This window comes from Galeopterus variegatus, unplaced genomic scaffold (genome assembly GCF_000696425.1).
Source record: "Galeopterus variegatus unplaced genomic scaffold, G_variegatus-3.0.2 Scaffold1629, whole genome shotgun sequence".
Lineage (NCBI taxonomy): Eukaryota > Metazoa > Chordata > Mammalia > Dermoptera > Cynocephalidae > Galeopterus > Galeopterus variegatus.
In genome coordinates this window covers 109,602-131,469 of record NW_007727740.1, presented here as the reverse complement: position 1 = coordinate 131,469, position 21,868 = coordinate 109,602, and the positions used below count along the sequence as shown (strand labels likewise).

Below are 21,868 nucleotides of genomic sequence, written 5' to 3'. Positions count from 1 at the left end.
CCCCGCTCAGTTTGGCCCCCGTCCCGGACCGGGACCGGCAACGGGATCGCAAGCCTCGGCGTTGCTCCCACGCCTCGCTCAGCCAGTGAGCGGGAGCCGGTCTGCACGTGGGATCCGAACCCTCGGACGGGAGCGCCGCCGCGCTTCCCAAGCGGCGCACTATCCAGTGCGCCACCGGGCCGGCCCCAAATTATCTTTTAATTCTATTTTTTCACAAGCTTTTTGAAGTACCCTTGTATAACTTCCTTCAAATATTATAATACTTCCATTACATATATTGTAACTAAATAAAGTGAAGTTCCATTTCAAAGATAAATTGTTATCCAATAAATTGAAAATAATCCTAGTAGTGATGTTTGTAAAGATGTAGATATATATCCAAAAATAGGTATATATTCCAAAATATATAATTTTATAAAACTAGTTTACTAATGTTAAGCTAAATGTTTATACATTAGGATCATACACATTTGAAACTAAAAGAAATGGTAAATATTCTCATTCAGCCACTTTTTTCACATATAAGAAAACTGAGACCTAAAGTGGTTAAATATTTGCCCAAAATCATGATTGAGAAATCCAGGTTTGAAAACAAGTTCCCTAATTCCCAAGGGAATAATGTTCTCACCATACGAAAATTCCATAAAAAGAAAACAGTATTTGAAATCAGCATGTAGAGGGATGTTAGATTTATACATCTGCTGGATGTTTCGACACTTGAATATTTATTATTTGTTCCTTCCTTAACTGATGTTAAGTTTTAAGCTTTGAGCTCCTAGAATGCTGTAGTCATGTGTATCTACCTAATGCTCACATATTTAACCTCACTCTCAATTTATCTGAGCACTTATTTGTAAAAAGGATAATCAGTGAGATTAAAACACAACATGATAATAATGTAATAAAATTATTCAATTTCCAACAGAAAGCTTAGGAAAACCTTCATGTAGATGAGCCAATAAATTCCCCATGAAGAAACTTAACAACGTGTTACACTTTGAAATAAAGGATTCTTTAACAACCTCTCCAATTAGAGAGAGCATCAATGTAACACCCACCCACTCTACTGGGGCTCTGGAAAGAATCTCACGAAGTGAGTATTTTTAATGGCTCTGCGCCAGGACTTGATGGGAATCTGTAGAATTTAGTCAGGGATCTCTCTTCTTATACCTTCTCTTTACCATCCAAATCTTCCCAGAATCTCCCTGCTACAAAAATTACTTTTTTTCCCCCTAATCGAACCAGCTACCTCCAAAGCACTGTTTATCTATTTCACACTGTGTGAGTTACTGATAGGTTTAATCTGGGGAAGGTGATGGAAAGCTATTTGTATTTTAAAGGGGAGGTTCCTTTTGCTCAACATCTTGCTAATTAATGTAAAGAGTGAGTGTGATCCTTTCCTATACACTGTGCCCCGGTCTCCTGTGGGGGCCACCAAGGTCTCCTGACCCCCTACATTCCAGAAATCAGGGGTCAGAAACTGTGTGCCCCACTTGTGAAAAGCTGTTGACCTCCAGGAGGGAGCTTGTATGGAAGCAAGTGTTAATTTTCGAAATGTGACTGGTCTTGATAGCAGCAGCCTCAGTCCATCACGATGGCCCTTGGAATGTTTCCTAGTCAAGGGGCATAGAAGTAATCTGTCATCACTGGTCAGTGGTACAAGCAGCTTATTCTTGTATCCTTGTCTTTCTCCCATAGACTTGAAACAAAACATACCACTCCACCCTTCTCCTCTCATGTTCATGTGTTCAACATTTGTCAGGGCCTTCACCTTCAATGACATGGTCAACACTCCAAGAAATTATATTTAACACACGAAGAATGAACAGCAGGCCCATTGCTCCCTGCCTTGTAATTGAGAGCTACGTAATTTATTTTGGGGGTACTTGTGCATGTGCTTATTCTTAGAACAGTATTTATGGACACTTAAAATGATTACCCTACAAAATCATAAAAGGGTTTAACAACACACTTTAATATAATTTCTTAAGCACTTTTTAATAAAATACAGATATATAATTATAATTATCAATGTATGTATGTCATTTAATATAACAATAAAAGGCTAGTCTTTGAAGTGACATGGTGATTAATATTTAAATTAAAACCTAAGGGAAACAGCATTTGTACAATATTACTAAATTTTACCAAAAAAAAAAAAATTTAATTCTAATAGTATTGTGGTATCATCTCAAATTAACAATAGGCAAAAAGGAAAATGCTCACCTTACTAATACATTTGGTACAGAGATTACTTTTCATGTTTTCTCCAAATGGAAAACTCTTCTTGAATTATACCAAGCACTAAAGCTGGCATGGACTCATTCTCAAAGCCTTTTCCCAAATCTTTACCAAACTATTAATACCATACACAAGCACCTTACATAGATACAGCTATTGCAAATATTTCATGTCCCTTCAGGCTAATTTTAAATTTAAAAAACAATATGAATTGGATGTATTGCTACAGAATCCACCAGGAAATTTGTCAATTTCTATTAACAGAGTCATATCCTGTGCAAATTCTGTTCAAACAATGTATTCCCCAAAATATCTAACAGTCGTGCTGCTTTAAAGTAAAGAAGCAAATCAGGAGCTATATACCCTTTCCCTCAGGATGAGTTAGAACAATTCTGTTCAGCAATGAAATGAAATCCCGCTCTTTTCACTTGGCAAATACATGAAATGTAATGAGTCAATGAGCAGGCAATACCTCATTTGAGCTTCTCAACAGAAGAGAACTGCTCCTCCTCATGTGTTCTTAGCCTTTTCTATTTATCTCATAATGTGCTATCAAAGTTACTTGTTTTGAACTCTTAAGGCATGTATAAATTTTAGGGATTTTAAGAAAAAATTAGTGCTGTTTTCATGTCTCCGGTTCTCGAGGTTAAAAATGCTGTTGAGGTTAAAAGTTTTATAGTTCCTTTATCATAATTAGTATCTTCCTCCTTAGTCCTCCAAGAGGTAATGGGCTTTGGCCTTTGCACCACAACCCCCAAAAGACAGATTGCTGGAGATAACCCCCTGAAATTCCTTACAGCGTTATTTAACACCATAAAGGCCTAGGACTTATCTGTTTTGGGAAAGATTCAGACAGAGGGACAAGGTTACAGAGAGGGAAAGGTTTCAATTTGTAGGAGTTATGAGACATAAATAAGTAGCATAAATGCCTTTTTCCTTACATACAGACCACAGGTCAGGAAGCTCAAAGCAAGATGGAAAAAAAATATATCCTAAATGAAAAACCAAACTATACAAAAACCTAAGGGATAGTTTACAATATTATTCCTCTTGATTTAAAAAGATAGGCATCCTTTGTAAGAGTCAAAGAGGTGGATTTATTTTCTTTTTGCCATTCCATTCATATCATGTATTTCTTTCCTGGTGAAAATTGGAATTTAAAAATGTTTATAGGACACTCTTTAACAGTCTATTTGATAAACTAAAGGAAATGAGAAATAATCCAAAATACTGGAAATTTATTCTCTGCAGATGAGTAAGTACCTTTTATATGCCCAGTGAAAAGTGGGGAAAAAAAATCACAATCCTCTCCTCCACTTACCTTAAGAAAATAATAATTATTACGGGTTATGAGTTTTTACAGGCCCAAGGTCATATAATATCTGTGGTAAATAAGAGCAAAAGGAATGCAAAAGTTAATCCTTCATGATTACAAATACCTCAGAGCTAATACTAAGACTTCAACTGGCTTTTGCATTTTAGGTTCTCACACTGTGTCCAAGAATAACAGAAATTACAAGACTGTATATGCTGGTAATTGCTGGTTATCAACACTCAAGAATGAAACTGTTTAGAGCATTTTTCTGATAAATTAAGTTATAAGTCTTTATCTGGTTAGTATCACTGCCAAGTTTTAAGTTTACCATTCTGTTTTTAAAAGAGTCAGAGAACTTTGGTTAAACATACTATATGTATGCCAATACTCTGTGCAACTAGACAAACTGGGGGGAAGAATAGAGGCTGCAATATTTCACATGCTTTTTATGTACAGTATACATATATACCATAGATAATTACAATCTCATCATGAGAAAGTCAAAAAACTCAGTGAGCCTTCATATTCTATTATATGTACATTTTACAAGCTACAGATAGTTTCTTTCCATATTGCTTTTAAAAACAGAAAAAGAAAAAGGAGAAAGAAAATACATTACACAGATTCAAATGTAGTTTAACTTAAAGGCTTTATCAGACCATATGTGCTGACACTTGAGATGATGACAGAGTTAAGCTTCCTAGGGTCCTAGAGTCAAAGAAACTCTGCTGCCCCCCACTGCTAAGCAGGTGCACTCCTTCCACAGGGGGCAACATCTGCCGATCGGTCATGGTCCCACTTGGTGAGGACCCCAAGAAACTTCCTTGGGAAGAAACAATTTTCTCAGGACTGGCAGCCAGTTTGGGGGACGTAGAGAAGTTATATCCATACAAGGCACAGGGACTGTGTAACCTGAAAGTGTTATAGGAACCCTGATGGGTCTGGTTAGTAGCAAAGGCGTTGCTGGAGGGTGAAGGCATGATATACTGGAGCTGAGGGGACATCCCAGAAATCTGCATGGACAAGTTGGTCTGTGGGCAGCTGAAGGTGTCCCCATCAGTGCCGCCCATGGACATGTTCACAGAGGTGCTGCCGCTCACGCCCACATAGGAGGGAGTCCTCGGTGGGGCGAAGGTTTCGCTGGTCTGGTTGGTGAGCCTGTTGTATGTCTCAGCCAAGGATGTGCTGTATCGGTTGAGGGTGAGGCCTGAACGGGCACAGGCAGAGTAGTCAGCCGGGGCCAGACCACACAGCTGACTGGTGTTGGGCCCCAGGTGGAAGGCAGGAGAGGAGCAAGAGGAGCCAGACAAAAGGTGAGGGTGGGTGGCAGGAACGCCATTCCCAGAACCTTGGAGTAAGGCGGAGGAACTTGCATTGCCTACAAAAGAAGTTGAAATGTAAAGAATGACTCCACAGCCATTTTTTCCTTTCAATTTTGCAAATATGAGCGGACATGGCTTGTTACAAATGGCAAAGAAGCTACAAAGATGAAAAGGAATTTATAACTGGATTCAGACTGAAATAATTTAAACATAGGTCCTTTCAATATTTTTAAGGCAAATTCTCTCCAGGGAATGATGTACTTTTTATTGCAAAATATAATAGGACTCTATCACTTAGAATTCTCACATTTCCTCTCTCAATTAGCTTTCTCAAAGTTTTCTTATTTGCTATAACAGATATTATAAATACTGAATTTACCAGCAATTTCATAAAATATAAATGTCATCCTGCTCTGCATCTTGTTCCGTTAGTGTAACCATCACCTCTATTCTACCCACCTTTTACCCTTTCTTTCAGCAAAGCATGTTCCAGATCAATACATTTTCTTGCAAGGAAAAAGAAGTAACTCCAAGGAAAGAGCTGAACTGGTCCAAGGCTCACCCTGCCTCACCATACCTGCGGCTTCTCACTGAAAGCTTGTGTTCAATGAACACATGCAGGTCTTGGCTACTGCAATAAGGCAATAATCTAGCACTTCAAAAATTTCATTTTTGAAACAGGTTAGTGAATCACATGCTGACACAAGAGCAGAGGTCTAGCAAATAAACAATCCTGTGAAACTCAGAGAGGGTGGCTAACCCTGCGTCCACTCAATAACAGTGATGGTGTTTGCAAAAGTGACAGAACTAAAGGGGAGAGGAGAATTCCAAAGGCTGGACGGGTTGTAAAACCTTTATTGCTCTAGCAACGGTATTTTACATAGCATCTCAAAATATTCTAAAAGCCCAATCCAACCAAATGATAGTTATCTAAAACCCAGCAAGTGAAATTCTCACTGGAAACTGGGCAGGATCCTGGTAAAAGGCCTGACTACAGGAGTGAGCTGAGAGTCCTGCCTACTGAGCAGACCAGAGAGGAGGCACCACCCCTTTCCATCTGGCTCCCCCCGAGGAGAAATGTGCTCTGGACTTGTGGGAAATATCCACAGATGAGCCCAGGAGAAATGTGCCCTGGGCTTGTGGGAAATATCCACAGATGAGCCCCGGGAGGTCTGCCAAGTATGCCCGACCTTCTCATCATAAACCAACCAGGAGAGCTCCAGCCAGAGGCAATTCTGCTGAAGGAAAAGAAGCTGGAAAGAAAGGTAAGACAGTATCGGCAATTTCTTGTGAAGTGCACCTGGCACAAGAGCCCACCAGTCCACCTCTACTTTTAGTAAAAGATTTAAGGGGAGGTAAAGGTCATGAAATATATAAACAGTCTAAAACATCCAAGATTTAACCCATGACCACCACAGCCATTTTTCCTGGTCCATCCTCATACCATACAGAAAACAGATGGATTCTCTAGTAGGAAGATGTTGGTGATGAGGTTGTCATTCTAAGTGTAAATAACAACTTGAGCATTTTTTACTGTTTGAGCTTCTAGGCAGTAACTGGCTGTGTATATGACTCTGGAGACTTTGTGAGTTACCTTGCTTGGGAATTCCAGGGATATCTTCAAAGGTGAGAGTCCGTAGTGAAGGTCGCCAGAATGCATACGACTCCACCAGGGCTTCCAAACCCATTCTAGACGGAAGGGTCAGGATGGGGGTGGACAAAAGAAGTCTAGTTAGGAGCACCTAGAGCTTTCACCAGTAGTAAGCATCTGGGAAAACAGCACCGGTATTGACAATACCCCCCACACTGGCAGGTTAGGAGCTTGCCACAAGCAGAAAGAAATGTTTAGAGATGGGCTACCATCCTGTCACTTGGAGCAGGAGAGAATGGAAACCACCCAAGCTGCCTGTTAATGTCCTAGGACAACTAAGTCGACCTGAGGGGATGAAAAGCTGTGCCCTTGGGCTAAGGTGAGGTAATTAGAGTCCATCCTGGCTGCTGTGAGTACAAGGCTCTGCTCTGATCTGGAATGCATTCTCTCTCCCTGTCACATTACTTCTGGAGAGGAAAGTGTTGTCACAAAAGCATGCCCCTGTAAAACCACCTCTAAGAGGCATTTCTGCTCATGATTCAGCGCCACGGCAGCCAGCTCAGAGGAGCACTTATCCAGAGAAAACCGACTTCTCTCTCAAGAGCACAGTATCCACCACACCCTGTACAGTCAGGCTGGGCTCTCCCTCCAGCAACAGGAGGGCCAGGAGGAGGCAGCACTGGCCTCTCCCCCCACTGTGCAAGGGGATAGCAGGAAGATGATCCCACAAGGCTATCAGGAACATGAAGTTAGTATTAACATCTAACACCACAAATTAAAGTCTGGACATACACGTAATGAATGAATACTTAAAGAGACAGGATAAGTTGCTTATGGACTATTTACTAAAACAAGGGCAACTACTCTAAATTCATATATAAATCACCTCCTACCCTGAGCGATTCATAGTTTTTCCCTGTTTATATGAGGTCACTAAGTCCTCTTGGTTCTGCAAATGAGGCTTTCCACTCAACTAGCCATTCTAAGAAAGCCACGCCTGAGACCTCAGCACTTCCCTCAACCACCTCAGCCCTAAGCAGTTTGTCGTATAGATCACATTATGCTTTTCATGAAACCTATAGCTCTACTGTAGAAAAGGCTTGCTTCCTGGGGTGTCAAATAATAGTCAGACATCTCTTGTGATTGTCAGATGTCTTTAGTAGCTTCAACTCAAGATGCTGCTTCCTCTGGATTCCCTGTACTCCCAAGTCATGAATCACTGCCAGAGAGTCATGCCACCCACAAAACATGTTGAAAACTCTCTATTCCCAGCAGTGATTTGTGCAGATAAAACTCTCTCACATTACTTGTCCTTCTGTTCCAAGGTTTCACCTACAGAATTTGCTTCCTTTAAGTGTTCAGGGTATGGTCTCCATTAATTCATGGATTTCTGTCCTCACTCTATGAAGACCATAATTACACCATCTCAGTGACAAGATGGGTGGTGCGTGTGCACGCACAGCTTGCATGCAGGAACACAGCCTCTCCTGAGTCCACATGTGGGCCTGACATCTCTTCACTGGCAGGCCCAGGGGGGTGCTGCCCTGAGAGCATGCCAAAGAGACATCCCCAGCCCCTCACAGGTGTTGGTGGGCTGCCAAAGGAGAGCAGGGCACAGAGGGCACCTGAAGGAAGAACAAAATATGGCTTCCAGTATAGTCAATGTGCCACAGAGGAGGATCATTTAGTGGTAAGGACACTAGATTGGGGTTAGGGGAACTGGGCTGGGACTGCAACTCACTAAAACTTATTGTGTGGTCTTAAGTTGATTTCTTAACCTTAACCTCCCTGGACTTCAGTTTCTCACTGAGTGAGGATTAGACTACAAAAGTTCTGAAACCCCTCCTAGCTCTAAAGTGGTTTCATTCTAAGTGATTTTTTCAACTCAGACTTCTTATCTGTGGCCAAACAACAAGCCAAATCCAAGATCATGCTACTTAACAATATTTTCTGTACATGTAAGTATCGATTTCTGGGCAGTTTGGCAGGCCTGGCCAGTCCCCTGTGGGTTTATTTAATACTGGACTAACGGGTGCTGGGTGCTGTTTAGCTGATTACCCTATATTTAGTTTATAACAATAACAAATTTTTATGACTTTCTAAAAATAAGACTTTTTTTAATGCAAAAGAATGTTAGAACACAGCTTTATATAAGATTGCTTTTTATTACCACATAGATGAGTTTTGGTAATGGTTGTTTTAAATATTGAAGATATCAATGTGGTTATAGAGCAGTCTTGAAGGGAGTTTACTAAAATAATAAATGAGTATCTACTGGCCTGGGAAAATTATTAACTATAGCGATGTACATCACTGCATTCTTTGCTTTAGCAGTATAAACTTTTATTACACCTCCAATACAAATCCATAATCCAGATTCTTGGGGAGAAGTTATTGATCGTCACAAATACATAAATCTAACCATTTAAAGACATACTCTGAAGGTGGCATATCTAAAAGTGATCTGATCTGGAGCTATTGATATTTTTCCTGAGGCTGTTGTTTCACACTGCAAGTTCCAGAAAGGATTTCAGATTTTTTGCAGGAAACAGTTATAAAATATTTATTAGCTGAATCTGGACTTTTAAAAAAAGCCTTCATTTTCTTCAGTAATGGAGACTTTCCTGTCTAGTTAAAGAAAAGATAAAAGGCACCTCCTGCAGGAATGTAGCCAAGGCGATAATTTATACAAGATGCCTCTGAACAATTTCCACATTTTATCACCACCCTAATTTATGCTATCAAATGGCCAAGTTTGTTTAGTAAAATGGTTATGTTTTTCCTGAAGTATTTAAAAAGAAGAAATTTTTGTACCTTCCTGAGTAAAAAATTTTATAGGGTCAAACCTAAGGCCTAACTGAAGAATGAAACTATTCTCAGCACATAAATTCTCTCTCACGTACCAAATGTCTTGCAGGAGAGCTTTTAAGGGCTGAAGCTACTGATTCCTGTAAAATAGGCTGTGGAGCCGTTAATAACCAGGAAAGGATAATTTTTAATTAAAGCAAATTGTTTTATAAAGTTTAAATAACCAAAGTCTGTGTTTATTTCTTGTCTTACTCAATTTGCTTATTTCATAAAGGGGGAAAATAAAAATAGAATTTGTTTTAAAAAGCAAAAATAACAATACAGCATAAGCGGGGGTAATAAAAAGAATATATTGAACTTTTTTCATGGGCTTTCTTCTCTATTAATATATGAAAAAATATCACATGCCCTCACTATGTCCCCCAAACCACTGTGCCTCTACCAAGTCTTACACATAACTTAGGCTCATTTTTTCTAAAGGAAACTAATAAATAATTTAGAAATGTTTAAAGCTGACAAATTCTCTCTTTTCCATATAAGTGTATTTTGCATGTTAATGGAAAATGTTAAAATCAGATCTTTTACAGGGGGAATACTGATTTATAGATATTTGGCATTCCAAAGTGAGCAGTGAAGAGCTTATCTATGATAAGTAAGATAAGTAATTTCTGTGAGAAAAAAAGTTAAAACTATTTCACTAGCAAGAAAGCTATAAATAGGCTCAACATGCTTTACCTGTACTAAGATATTGTTTAAACACTTGGAGCAAAATAAAAATTTTAATTTTAACAAAATTTTAAGAGTGTTAAAACATAATCCATTAATTTCAATATTTTCTGTATATCCATTAAAACTTTAAAAGTTTTAGAGTCAGGGACAGATAATAGCAAGCACCATGGATGTCTTGCCTACATACTCCTGAAACAGCCAAAGAAGGAAAAATCCATATTGAACCCAGCACTTTGATGTCACCACACCAAACAACAGGCTTAGTAGTTTATGCCACCAATGCCACTGATTTTTTTTCACTGATAAAATTTAACCAAATACTTGTCATTATGCAGACATACCTAGAATTTTTCCTGGAAACAGGTCATATGTATCTATCATCTCACTTCTTATAGGAGGTTCATTCACTATTATTATCTATCAAAAATATACTTGGAAAACATTTTTTAATTTATTGCTTCAAAAATGAACTGACGAAGTATAAGTAGTGTGACCCCCTCTGTCGTTAGCAGTAAGGTCTTTATGAGAGACTTGGACATAGTTCCTGGTTGTATATTCTCCAAGCCTAAGGGCTGCCCCTCCTGGAGTTTCAGTGAGCTTTAATACACTCCTTTTCTACTTAAAAAAAAAAAAAGAACTGAAAGTAACATAAGACTCTTAAATGGATAAATACTATTCTGCTATATCTAAAATCACAAAAAGATTCCATCAAAGCATTTGTCAAGGTAGAAAATGAGTCACCCCAAAGGTTCCCTTTGAAATTCAGTGAGTGACTATCTGAGGTTACTAAATTATGGTTCAGTTTGCATTCAACTTTCAGAAACTCCTCTGAAAAGCAAGGTTAACCAGGAACTAATATAACAAAAGCCAAGCAATTTTTTTTTCTCCACATTGAAACAGACATCTAAAAAGACATAAAATAATTTCAATACAGTGGACAACTTTTATGTATTAGGAATATCTGCAAACCTTCCTGTGGAGTGAAGAATTTCAGACAGAAGCCCTGCCATTAGTAAGCCTTGTTGATTCACCTGCTCTAAGTTGAAGGCTACTGTACTCTCAGTACATTTTAGTTGCATCTCAGTCCTCACACTGCATGGCGTTTACATGATGCCACTGCACATAGAGATAACATAAAGTCTCTGCCAGCAAGATGCTTTTAAAAACATTTCAGTCAAAGCATTATTCAGAAAAGGCACTTGGGGAATTTTAGTCTATTATTACTCTCTGTTACTACTAACAGTTATTTTAGAAAATGTTGCACTGAACTGTATTGAAATCATATCAATACATTCAAAAACTCTTGGCAAACAGACTAGGTGATCTGCTTTTTGATAAAAGTTACAAAATGGAATTCATTATTGTAGCTCTCCCACTTAGTACAAACACTGTAAAACACAACACAGAAAAAATAAACAACTGTGTGGCTGTCAGCAGAGCCAAGACAAATTTGGAAACTAAAGAACATCAGCTCTTTGGCAATAGGGAGTAGTTTCATATTCCAGCTGGAAATCTTAGTTAACAAGGGGCCCTATCATACTCCACAGACAGAATCAATAGATAGTTGTGTCACTGCTAAGGAAATTCTAAACCAGAAGATATTTACTTGGAATATTGAGGCCCCTGGGCCTGTAAGAGCAGGCTTCTTCAAGGCCCCTTCAGAAACAACATGCAACGTACACCAAGAGCTTGCATCTTCACCTCAGCATCACGTATGAAATTTCACCCCAGGGCAGGCCACACCATTACACTCCAAAAATAAGTTACCCCCGAGGCACAATAGTATTAAGAAATTTAAATCCTCATCAGAAATGATTTCAATACCATGTCAGTAAATTTAACCAATTACTTTTTAATGGAAAACTCGCAATAAAAAATCAAATATATTTATTACAACTAGAATGTTCTTCACCAAGACCTACCTGTTACGCCCAGAGTCTCGGAAGCCTTTGGCAAATGGATTCCTATCTATCTTCAGGCGAGTAATCTGTAGAGTAGAAAAAAATTACATCCAATTTTATATGCAATGCAGAACTATAAATGATTCAAAAATTAACTGTGAGAGGATTCTTTTGTGTTCCCCTCTCACATTCCCCAGGTATTTTAATAACCTATCAGTAAAGCTAAAAGAAAATTTTGGAAATCATCTATAACATTTACCTGCTATGAAAAAGATACTTCCCCACTCCTTTTCATTCTCCATAAATAGGTGAAAGTTTGTTTTGCTTTAAATATTCCTGAAGAAGTGAGATGCTGAATTGTCCGTTGATAACCTGCCCTATGTGTGACTATCCTCTCTGAACTTCTTCCCTTTAACTCTGTGACATGGTTTAATCCTGTTTCTCTTGAAATAGACCAACAAGATGGGGAAAAACTACTGCCTAACCTTCACCTAGCCATTTATATGCTTGAATGTTGTTAAGCTCCTAATCAGCCTTCTCTTCTTCGGAATTAGGTAATATACACATTCCTTTAATTTTCTGCCTCTGTATTTTTATTTGTCTCTCCTTTAATCTTCTTTGTAACTCTCATCTGAGTTTTATTCTTTTTGTCTTTTATCTGTAGACTCCTAACCTTGTCAGAGCACTATAGTAAATGTCTGTCCAGAAGAAACCACTACTTGAAGGTTCTAATGGCGTTAAGTCTTCTTATACATGTAGTAGAAATAAATAATGTCTTATTTTTTTAATAAATTTTATTGTGTTATATTTAAGGTCTACAACACAATGTTATGGGATACATATAGACAGTAACATGGTTCCTACAGATAATGTTTTAATTTTAATTAGAGTTCTAATTTGCTGACTCCTGATCAGCTTCTTGCCCACTAAGACCCCAAGATTTGGGGGAGAAATCTTTACAAATGGTCTAATCATCTCTACTAAAATTTTTTTGTTGTTTTAGTTTCGCCATCTTGAACTAGACACTAATAAGTAACATCCCATCTGTTTCTTACCAAATCTCCACTTTGCCCAGAGGAATTTACAGCCTATTTTCTAAGAGGCATATCATGCTTTGCTTGCTAAATTCCTTAGCTTAATGAAATCTACAAAGTAAATGAACATCTGATTTTACCATCCTAGCTAAGGATGAAAACTGTTGGATAACACTAGGGCAAAGAAAGGCATCTTTGGAAAGTCATCTGCAGTTCCCTATATTGCCTGTGCATGCTGTCAGCCATCCTCCGATCACTGTGCAACACTTAAAACAGTGCTCCATAGGATGCTGTCTTAGTATGTGGATACAATTACATTATAAATGATATAATGAAAGGGTTTGCTAATTAATTCACTATGTCTGCCATCCTGTCACTGAAGGAATTCTTTACAGATTATTACAGCTCAATTCTCTACTCCTTTCAATAATGTTTAAATAGCATTAAATAATTTAAATGTTCATTTAAAATATCATTTTAAAATACAGAATAGATTTATATAATGTGTCTTGTATAAACAGAAATAGATCACAACTATTATAATTATTTTTATTACTAACGTCACCACTTGATTGAGCGCTGTGCTGTTTTATGCATACTACTCATTTAATTATCAAAGCAACTTATACATAGCTATTATCCCAATTTTATGTTTCTGTTTAAACTAAGGCTTAAGTAACTTTCCTAAGATCATATAGTTACTGGCCAGGAGAAATGGGCTAGGACCCCAGGCTGTGGAGTCCATGCTGTTAACCACTAGTCTAGTCTGCTTACCAATTTTCTGTAAGTTCTAAAAATAGTAGCTGTGAAATTAAAAAAGTGAACGTGAATGCATTTTATTATCATCAGTTTTGCTTCTAATTTTTCCACCTTCTTAATCATCTTGTCAATGTTTGCCTATTGGTATTAGTCACCAACATGCATGTGCCAAAAGCCCACCGCATCACACTTACTGTACCACAGAGGCCGGGAGAAAAAACACAGAGCACATTTAATTTGTGTTCAGAAAGAGAGAAGGTGAACCGCGGTTGATAAAAGGGTCCTAAATGCCTCTGCTATCTTTTCCTTATGCATTAATTTTTCCCTAAAAAAATCATATTCTGCTCCTAATGTATTTTAAGAATAGCTTCCTAATTATCTCTAGACGTGCTAAAGTTTAAAGAATGGCAATGTGCATGTGAGAGGACAGGACAACTTCGGTTGTGGGACTGGTGTCTCCACCCAGATGAGAGCTGTTGAGGCTCGCAGCCTTAAAGGAGAAAACATGGGATGGGATCCAAATCTCCTAAGAAGCTTTACAACAACAGAAACCACAACAGAGAGATTATGAAGCCTTAAATTTTTAACTGAGATTTATATAAATGTAAAGAGAGGTGAAGACCTCAACCAATTCTGCTGACCACTGAAATAAAAAAAAAAAAAATCTACCACAGACCACATCAACCTCACTTACATAACTATTTTTTATGAAAACTGGCTGGAATCGCACATATTAAATATTTGCCTCCAATTCCATTCTCTACCTACGTGAGACACAGACTTTAGGAAATATATACGTTTATCCATACAGAAAAGAAATATTTCATTTCTTAAATTATTTCTAACTTTATGAAATGATTATTCCACAATTGTTAATCTCTCAGACTATAAGTGTGTACATCACCTTCTATCACAATTAAAGCATATCTTGAAAGAAAAATCAAAATAACTATATAGGATAATTGCTTCTGAAATATTTCTCATAATTCATGGGCTGTATTTTAAAATAAAGTGAACTACCAAATCCCACGCTCTAAAATACAATTCACTTTTCATATTTTACATGTCTATTTCCTAGGCAGTAAACAAGCTTTCTAATTTTAAATATCACATCATGATTCAATATCTCAAAATAGAAAGTAGACCTATAGTGTAAGTCAGAAGACATGTTCTTATCTAAAGAAGTCCTCACTAGAGTTGCCTTAACTTGAGGAATCACGGGAAAATAATTGTTATTATTGCATGTGTATATACACATAGACATACATATATATAAATGTCTATACATATACATATATTCATATACACACACACACACACCTTGGGTGTCACAAATGGTAAATGCTTTATGATAATTCATAATTTTAGATACTGGGAAAACAATAGCTAGCTTCCTATTTACACCTGAAATTGAAAATCTAAAAAGATACCAATTCTGAGAACAATACCTGCTGATTCTGATAAGCCGTGACAGTTGTGAAGACAGTTTCCGGAAAGCAGAATGCCTTTACTCCTTCCCCAGATGGAACAGCCTTGATGGGAGAAAGATCATCTCCACAGTCTTTACGGATGACATGCACTCGAGGTTGGTATTTGTGCATAGAATGAAGAATAATCTATATCAAGGAAAGAAAAACCAAATTTATCAGGACCAATCTTGACACCATGACTAAATATTTAATGTCTAAAATAAATCTCTGTTGGAAATTAATATTTCCAAAGATGCAGAAGTGCCAATTTAATAAAACATATCAGAATTGGAGAGGGAGGACTAGGAAGTTATTTGTAAAATGTACATAAAAATACAAAATAAAACTATTTTAGTGAAACTCTGTACAACCATGTGAACTTAATATCAAATTTTCTTTTGTTGAAAATACAGAAATACATTAATAAGCATTTTATTTATAATGAGCTGAATGGAACACAGAGTCCAAACCAATAAAACTAAAAATGAAATTGAAATGATTATTTAAATTGCCCCACACCCATCCCCTAAAAATAAGTGTCTGCATACAAGGTTTTTTTCAGAGCAAATTTTTCTTCCATCAGTGACTACATTATGTCCATTCAAGGGCAAAGAGAATCTGAAAGAAACTCCGGCATCTGCTTTATGTGTGGCTTGCAAAGTTTCTGATTTGTTGGGAGATCCCAGTGTCTGTACCTCCAACTCAACAAGGCTTCCAAAACTCAGACTCCAGCAAATGGAAAAGCTGACCCTCTCAGGCTTGGCTGGGGATCTGATAACATAGTCCAACTACTTTCTACCCAATGGTTCCACTTCTGAGAATTTTTCCTAAGGAAATATTCCAAATTCAGAAAAGCTTTTCATGTACAAAGATGTGCATCGCATTGTTTATAACAGTGGAAAAACTATAAACCATTTACATGCCCAACATGAGTAGATTAGTTAGGTAAATGAAAATCCACACAATGGGACACAGTATTATTTGGCTGTTACTAATGCTGTTTAGGAAAATTTTAACCACATGATGAAATATTTCTTTTTAAATCTTAAATGATAAAACAGAACCCAAGTTGTTTATAAACATCACAACTACGTAAAACTAGGGTAATAAAGGCCCATACAAGGATATGAACAGTGGTAGCCTCTGGATGATGGTATTGTGGGTGAATTTTTTCTTCTTGTTTATCTGTTCTATGCTTTCAAGGTTGAGGGGATAGGGTAAAGAAATAGCTTCATCCAATGAAATTCTGTATTTGTTCCTAGTATTCCATATTCAGGTATTCATTAATGAGTTTTAGTTAACAAACCTATATCTTTCCTGAGTTGTAAGATTTGAATTCAGATTTTGGGGTGTTATGAATTTTCCTTGTGTTTTACAGAATGTGGGGAATCTAACAAGCCAAATTCAGAATCTTTGGTCAGCCCAAACACAAATAGTCCACAAATAATCCTATACGTGTGGAGTATGTCTGCTGCCACAAGAGGATACCTTTAGTCTCTGGTAGTAACCAGCACCGTGGTCAGGGTTTGTTTTTTTTTTTTTTAACCCTAAAGGTTTTTTCCCCTCAGTGGAAGAAATTCCTGGGTAGCAAATCTAATGATCATATCAACCATACACACTTGCTGAGGAGGCAGCATGAACATGAGGAAGAAACAAGAGTGTACAACAGCCCTCACCACCAGCTGGGGATACACAAACCTGCAACCTACAGAAAATTCTCTTTTCAGGTCTATGACAATGGTTGAATTTCAATGACCCATTAGGGGACACGAAATCAACTTCAAGGGTTGCAACCAGAAATTTTCTAAATAAATAAAGTAGAAAATAGGGTGAGCTGCTTATAGTAAGGATAAGAACTGTTTGGCAAAACATTTTCTGGTATCTGTATGTGTGTATGTACTAGGTTATAACATAAAATGTATGTGTAGCTGTGAGTCAGGTAAACGGTTTGAAGAACACAGAAGCAAGATTTAATTCTAATATTTCTGATGATTAGCATATATTAAATAGATTTTCAATGAATATGGTAAGTTTTTATTCTCATTTCCTCAGTATATTAAAATATACTCCTGAGTAAAATGTTCACTAATTCTCATTTAAAAAGATATCACTGAAATCTAAGTTTATATCCCTGGAAGCCCAGGTTGACAGGTATCTTGCAGATATCTGGACACACTAGTTGCTTTTTTTCCCCCCCAGAGCTATGTTGGAGAAGGAGAGAAGGCAAGGGGGGAGGCTGAGGTCTGCTCCCTGCCCTCCAACTACAGGTGCTCCTCTCCTCTTCCCTTTCTGATGTGCAGGGTTCTGTGTGACATTACATTTAAGATATTTAAGTCTGTAAAAACTGACATTAATACCCCAATTTATAGATGAAGAAGCAAGAGACTTCTGAATCCTCGGGGCTGGCCTGGAGGTTCAGTTCCTTGGCCCATGGCTCATCTTCCCAACACCACAGTTATATGTGTTCGTTATGAATTTATATCGTGTGTATAAGCATCATCACTGGGCCAGGCCCAACAAGGGAAACGCAAGACGGTCCTCAGCTTGTAGGGGCAGATGGCTCATCTTCCCAACACCACAGTTATATGTGTTCGTTATGAATTTATATCGTGTGTATAGGCATCATCACTGGGCCAGGCCCAACAAGGGAAACGCAAGATGGTCCTCAGCTTGTAGGGGCATTTAAGTATGCCCCAACTGGTGTTTCATTCACTACCTGTCTCTGTGATATAACTGTCCCAGTCCTTCTTCCAAAGTATTTATTATTATAATAAGTTCTTACCTTAACATACTCCTTTAAATGTGAACATAAAATAGCAAATGACCAATTATATAATAATAATTGTTAATGTTAATTCTCCCCCTCCCTCTTTATTTCCTAATTAATCTCTCGTTTTAAAAAATCAATATATATTTGATATCTTGGGAAGTAAGAGACTGTGAGGAAGAATTCTTCCTCTTCTCCAAGGTAGGAAACAAAATGCTAATGGTAAGCAAATAACAAGGAACAGAATAGTAGCATTTATAAACTCCCAGGGGGAGTTAGCATATCTATTAGAAACAAATTCCAGAACAGAAGAAAAATTGAAGAAAAGCTACTTTACATTAAACAAACAAAAATAAGTGCATACCCAATTTCAGAAGATTGGAATGAAGGAAACGAAATTTATTTGGGTTTCTGTTTACTAGTCAATGAAAAGTAGGTTCTTGTTGTGTGAAGACTCTGTTCTCTCAAGCAGATTTCTCCACAGATTTATATATATTTTAATCATATTTATTTGTTTATATCCTTACTATATTTCAAAAATGACCTCAGGTAGGGTATATTGGGGTAAGGTACAGAAATGGTTGATGTATGCCTATGTTTTGTACATTAGGAAGCAACTGCCAATAGTAATCTGAAGATTATTCAAGCAAACTAATACATTTTAAATATTATCTATAGAAATTTAGGGCATACCTGGAAATTTTTAGGAGGTCTGGAAATTTTTAGGAGGTGCTAAACAAGCCTCAGTTCTTTATAAGATAGCATTATTTGCTTTTTAATGAACTATCAAACTTATAATGATGAGTGGTCAATAACATTTTGCTTATTTAATAGACAAGTAGAACCAGGAGAACCGCTGGTATTATAAACAAGGAGGCCACAATGATAATGTCCATCACCGAAACTCAGATAATTATATCTGATGTGCATGTTCTTTGTTCTCTGTTCTGTTTAGATGGAGAATTTTTTTTTTTTTTTTTTGGCCTTACCTATTAGTACAGTCACACTGACCTATATCTGTAAACACAGTGAAACTCAGATAATTATATCTGATGTGCATGTTCTTTGTTCTCTGTTCTGTTTAGATGGAGATTTTTTTTTTTTTTGGCCTTACCTATTAGTACAGTCACACTGACCTATATCTGTAAACACAGTATTCATTCCCACGTACAGGGTAATACATGTTTTCCACTTTAAAGACACTAGATTTGAGTCAAAAGAGGCATATTATTTATTTCTGATTTGATGAGTCAAAAGTGCCTGAGGTTTGACAGACAGACAGCTGAGTTTAGTCTTACAGAACAGCTCAGTAGGGAAACACTCCCTGCTGACTGGAAATTTTCCAGATGACCTCAATTCTCCTGTTGAAGAAAAGTCAAGCAAAGGACCAAGGAGGAACAGGTAACAAAAACCTGGCTCCCTGCAGTTTGGTTATACCAGGTACAGACTCACTTTAAATCACGAGCCTCCACAGCAAGGTAGCATTATTTCTGTTTTATGCCTGAGGCTATTTATAAAGCCCTCCTTACAAATATGTACTTTCAAATTCATCAGCTCATTTGGTTCACTCAAAGTTCTCTGATTTCAGCATAACCCATGAGAAAACCAAGCCTCAGAGAGTGGAAGTGACTTGCCCAGGAACACAAATGTGTCAAGCCCTAAGCCACTGCTTCTACTAGGGACACCTTGGTAACCTCCCTGTAACATCTTGCTTCCCCACCTGATTTTCCCACCTGATTCTCCAGGAAAAATGGAAAGAAAATGAAGGCATCTGTATCAGCAGCAGATCTGTCCTCAGCAGCCTAAATTCCCACGGGACCCTCCCCAGGTCCCCAACTATGGTTGCTTGGCCATGCTTCCTTCCAAAACACCCCAGGGCTGTGAGAAGGAATCCTGCTAAGGTTTAAGGTACACCATTACCTGTCAAGTGTCTTCTAATTTTTCAGAGAATGCTCACCTAAATGTTTTCCTTCAGACAGCAAATTCCAGGTGAATAGGGAAACATGCACGTGAATAGAAGGAATTACCCTACCCAAGCATACTAACCATCTGCACATGTCTAGTCTGAGGGCCAGTCTTATTTTGTGTAAAGCCAGCATAAAGCTGGATATGGATTCCCTGTAGAGCAGGCAGAGATTATGAAGCTTTCACAACATTCAAAGGTTAGCTGTGGAGTAGTGGGACATTTCCACTCTGGATTCTCACCAATATTCCTCTCTAAACAACGCCGGGTAGATGGAAAGCTGAACAGTCACTTTGGGGAAAACCACAATGGTACAATATCTCATGTATCATATGGTCCTAGGTCCAGTCACAGCCCTGCGAGGATCTGATTCCTGCAATCACTTAGTGTTAAATAATAAAAGTCCCAGGTCCCAATGGAGTTCTCAAGTCACTATGCTGCACACCTGTACATCTTTAGCATAGTAAAACTGGAAACTGAGAGGACCAAAAAAGTAGGAAAGCAATTTAGAAACAGCTTTATTAGTCAGAGATTAGTGTTACTTCTAGTAATATTGATTTGATCAACATATCTCAATGTTGAACCCTAAAAATATGTATAAGCAATTTTGATTCAATAAAAATTTTTTTAAAAACCAACAAAAAAAGAATTGGGGGTGGGGGAGGGGGCAGTAGAGGGATTTACGAACATATCTCAATGTTGAACCCTAAAAATATGTATAATCAATTTTGATTCAATAAAAATTTTTTTAAAAACCAACAAAAAAAGAATTGGGGGTGGGGGAGGGGGCAGTAGAGGGATTTACCCCTGTGCCTCAACCATATGCAGGCAGAGGAGTAAATCCCTAGAGTTCTCTGCATCAGGTAAGGGACTATTGAATTAGAAATCCCACCATAACAGTACTACCCTCTTCTTAGACCCTGAATCACAATCAACGATAGAATTAGAAACAAATTCCTAACCTCTAATCTAGCCTCATTTGGGGTCATCAAACTGAGTAAACAAACACAACAGACATCTTCTTCACGAAGACCTTCCAATCTCTCTTGGCTGGAATAAAGTGGCCTCTGTACATCTATGACATGGCAGGATGGTAATCGGTGCATACTTTCTTCTCTCCCTATCTAGGCTAGAAACTCACCAAAGGCAGAGACTATGGTTTTGTATCTTTTACCACATTTTACAAAGTCTTCAAAAATATGTTTTTAAAACGAATAATGGAAGAGAGCACTTTTCCTCCTACATTCCCCTCGAGTATCAACTGATAGGTACATATATCTTTACCATTCGCAAAGGCAGTTTCCTTGCTTCCAAATTGCACAGGTACATCTCTCTCTTTCCCTGCTCCTCACACACATTAATAACCTCCATTTATTAAACTAGTACTTCCTGCCACAAACTTAAAAGAAAAATTTCACCAGTAGATGACACACTTCTCTAGATTTTCTCTAGATTCTGCCTGTTTCTGTTTTTGATTTTCCTAATATTGAAATGTTATAATTATTTAGGTAGAAGCAACTGAATTTCGAATTGCAGTTTTTGTGAAATGTTTTAAGCAAATGCTGTGTAATAGTTAATATTATGTGTCATCTTGGCTAGGCCACAGTACCCAGATATTTGGTCAAACCCCAGTCTAGATGTTGCTGTGAAGGTATTTTTTAGATGAGATTAACATTTAAATCAGTAATTTTTGAGTAAGACAAATTACTCTCCATATGTGGTGGGCCTCATCCAATCAGTCGAAGGCCTTAAGAGAAAACAGACTGGGGTCTCCAGAGGAAGAAGAAATTCTGATAGCATACAACCTTCAGACTGGAGCTGCAATATCAGCTCCTCCCTGGGTCTCTAGCCTGCCAGCTGGCCCTGGCAGATTTTGGATTTGTCAGCCCCTCGCAATCATATGAATCAATTCCTTAAATCTCTTTTACTTTCTCTTCTCTCTCTCTCTCTCTCTCTCTCTCTCTCTCCA

The 21,868-nt window shown here is 37.8% G+C and overlaps 1 protein-coding gene across 1 annotated transcript in view; it reads right to left on the bottom strand.

Moving 5' to 3' along the window:
- Window positions 1-2,078: 2,078 nt before the first annotated feature.
- Window positions 2,079-21,868, bottom strand: part of TBX18 (T-box 18) — a 33,037-nt gene continuing 13,247 nt past the window's right edge. The window contains exons 5-8 of the mRNA XM_008578101.1: window positions 15,149-15,316; window positions 11,929-11,993; window positions 6,473-6,567; window positions 2,079-4,934 (exon numbers count right to left, since the gene is read on the bottom strand). Coding sequence (XP_008576323.1) covers window positions 4,210-4,934; window positions 6,473-6,567; window positions 11,929-11,993; window positions 15,149-15,316 — 1,053 coding nt within the window. The 3' untranslated portion in view covers window positions 2,079-4,209. The remainder of the gene's footprint in view (window positions 4,935-6,472; window positions 6,568-11,928; window positions 11,994-15,148; window positions 15,317-21,868) is intronic.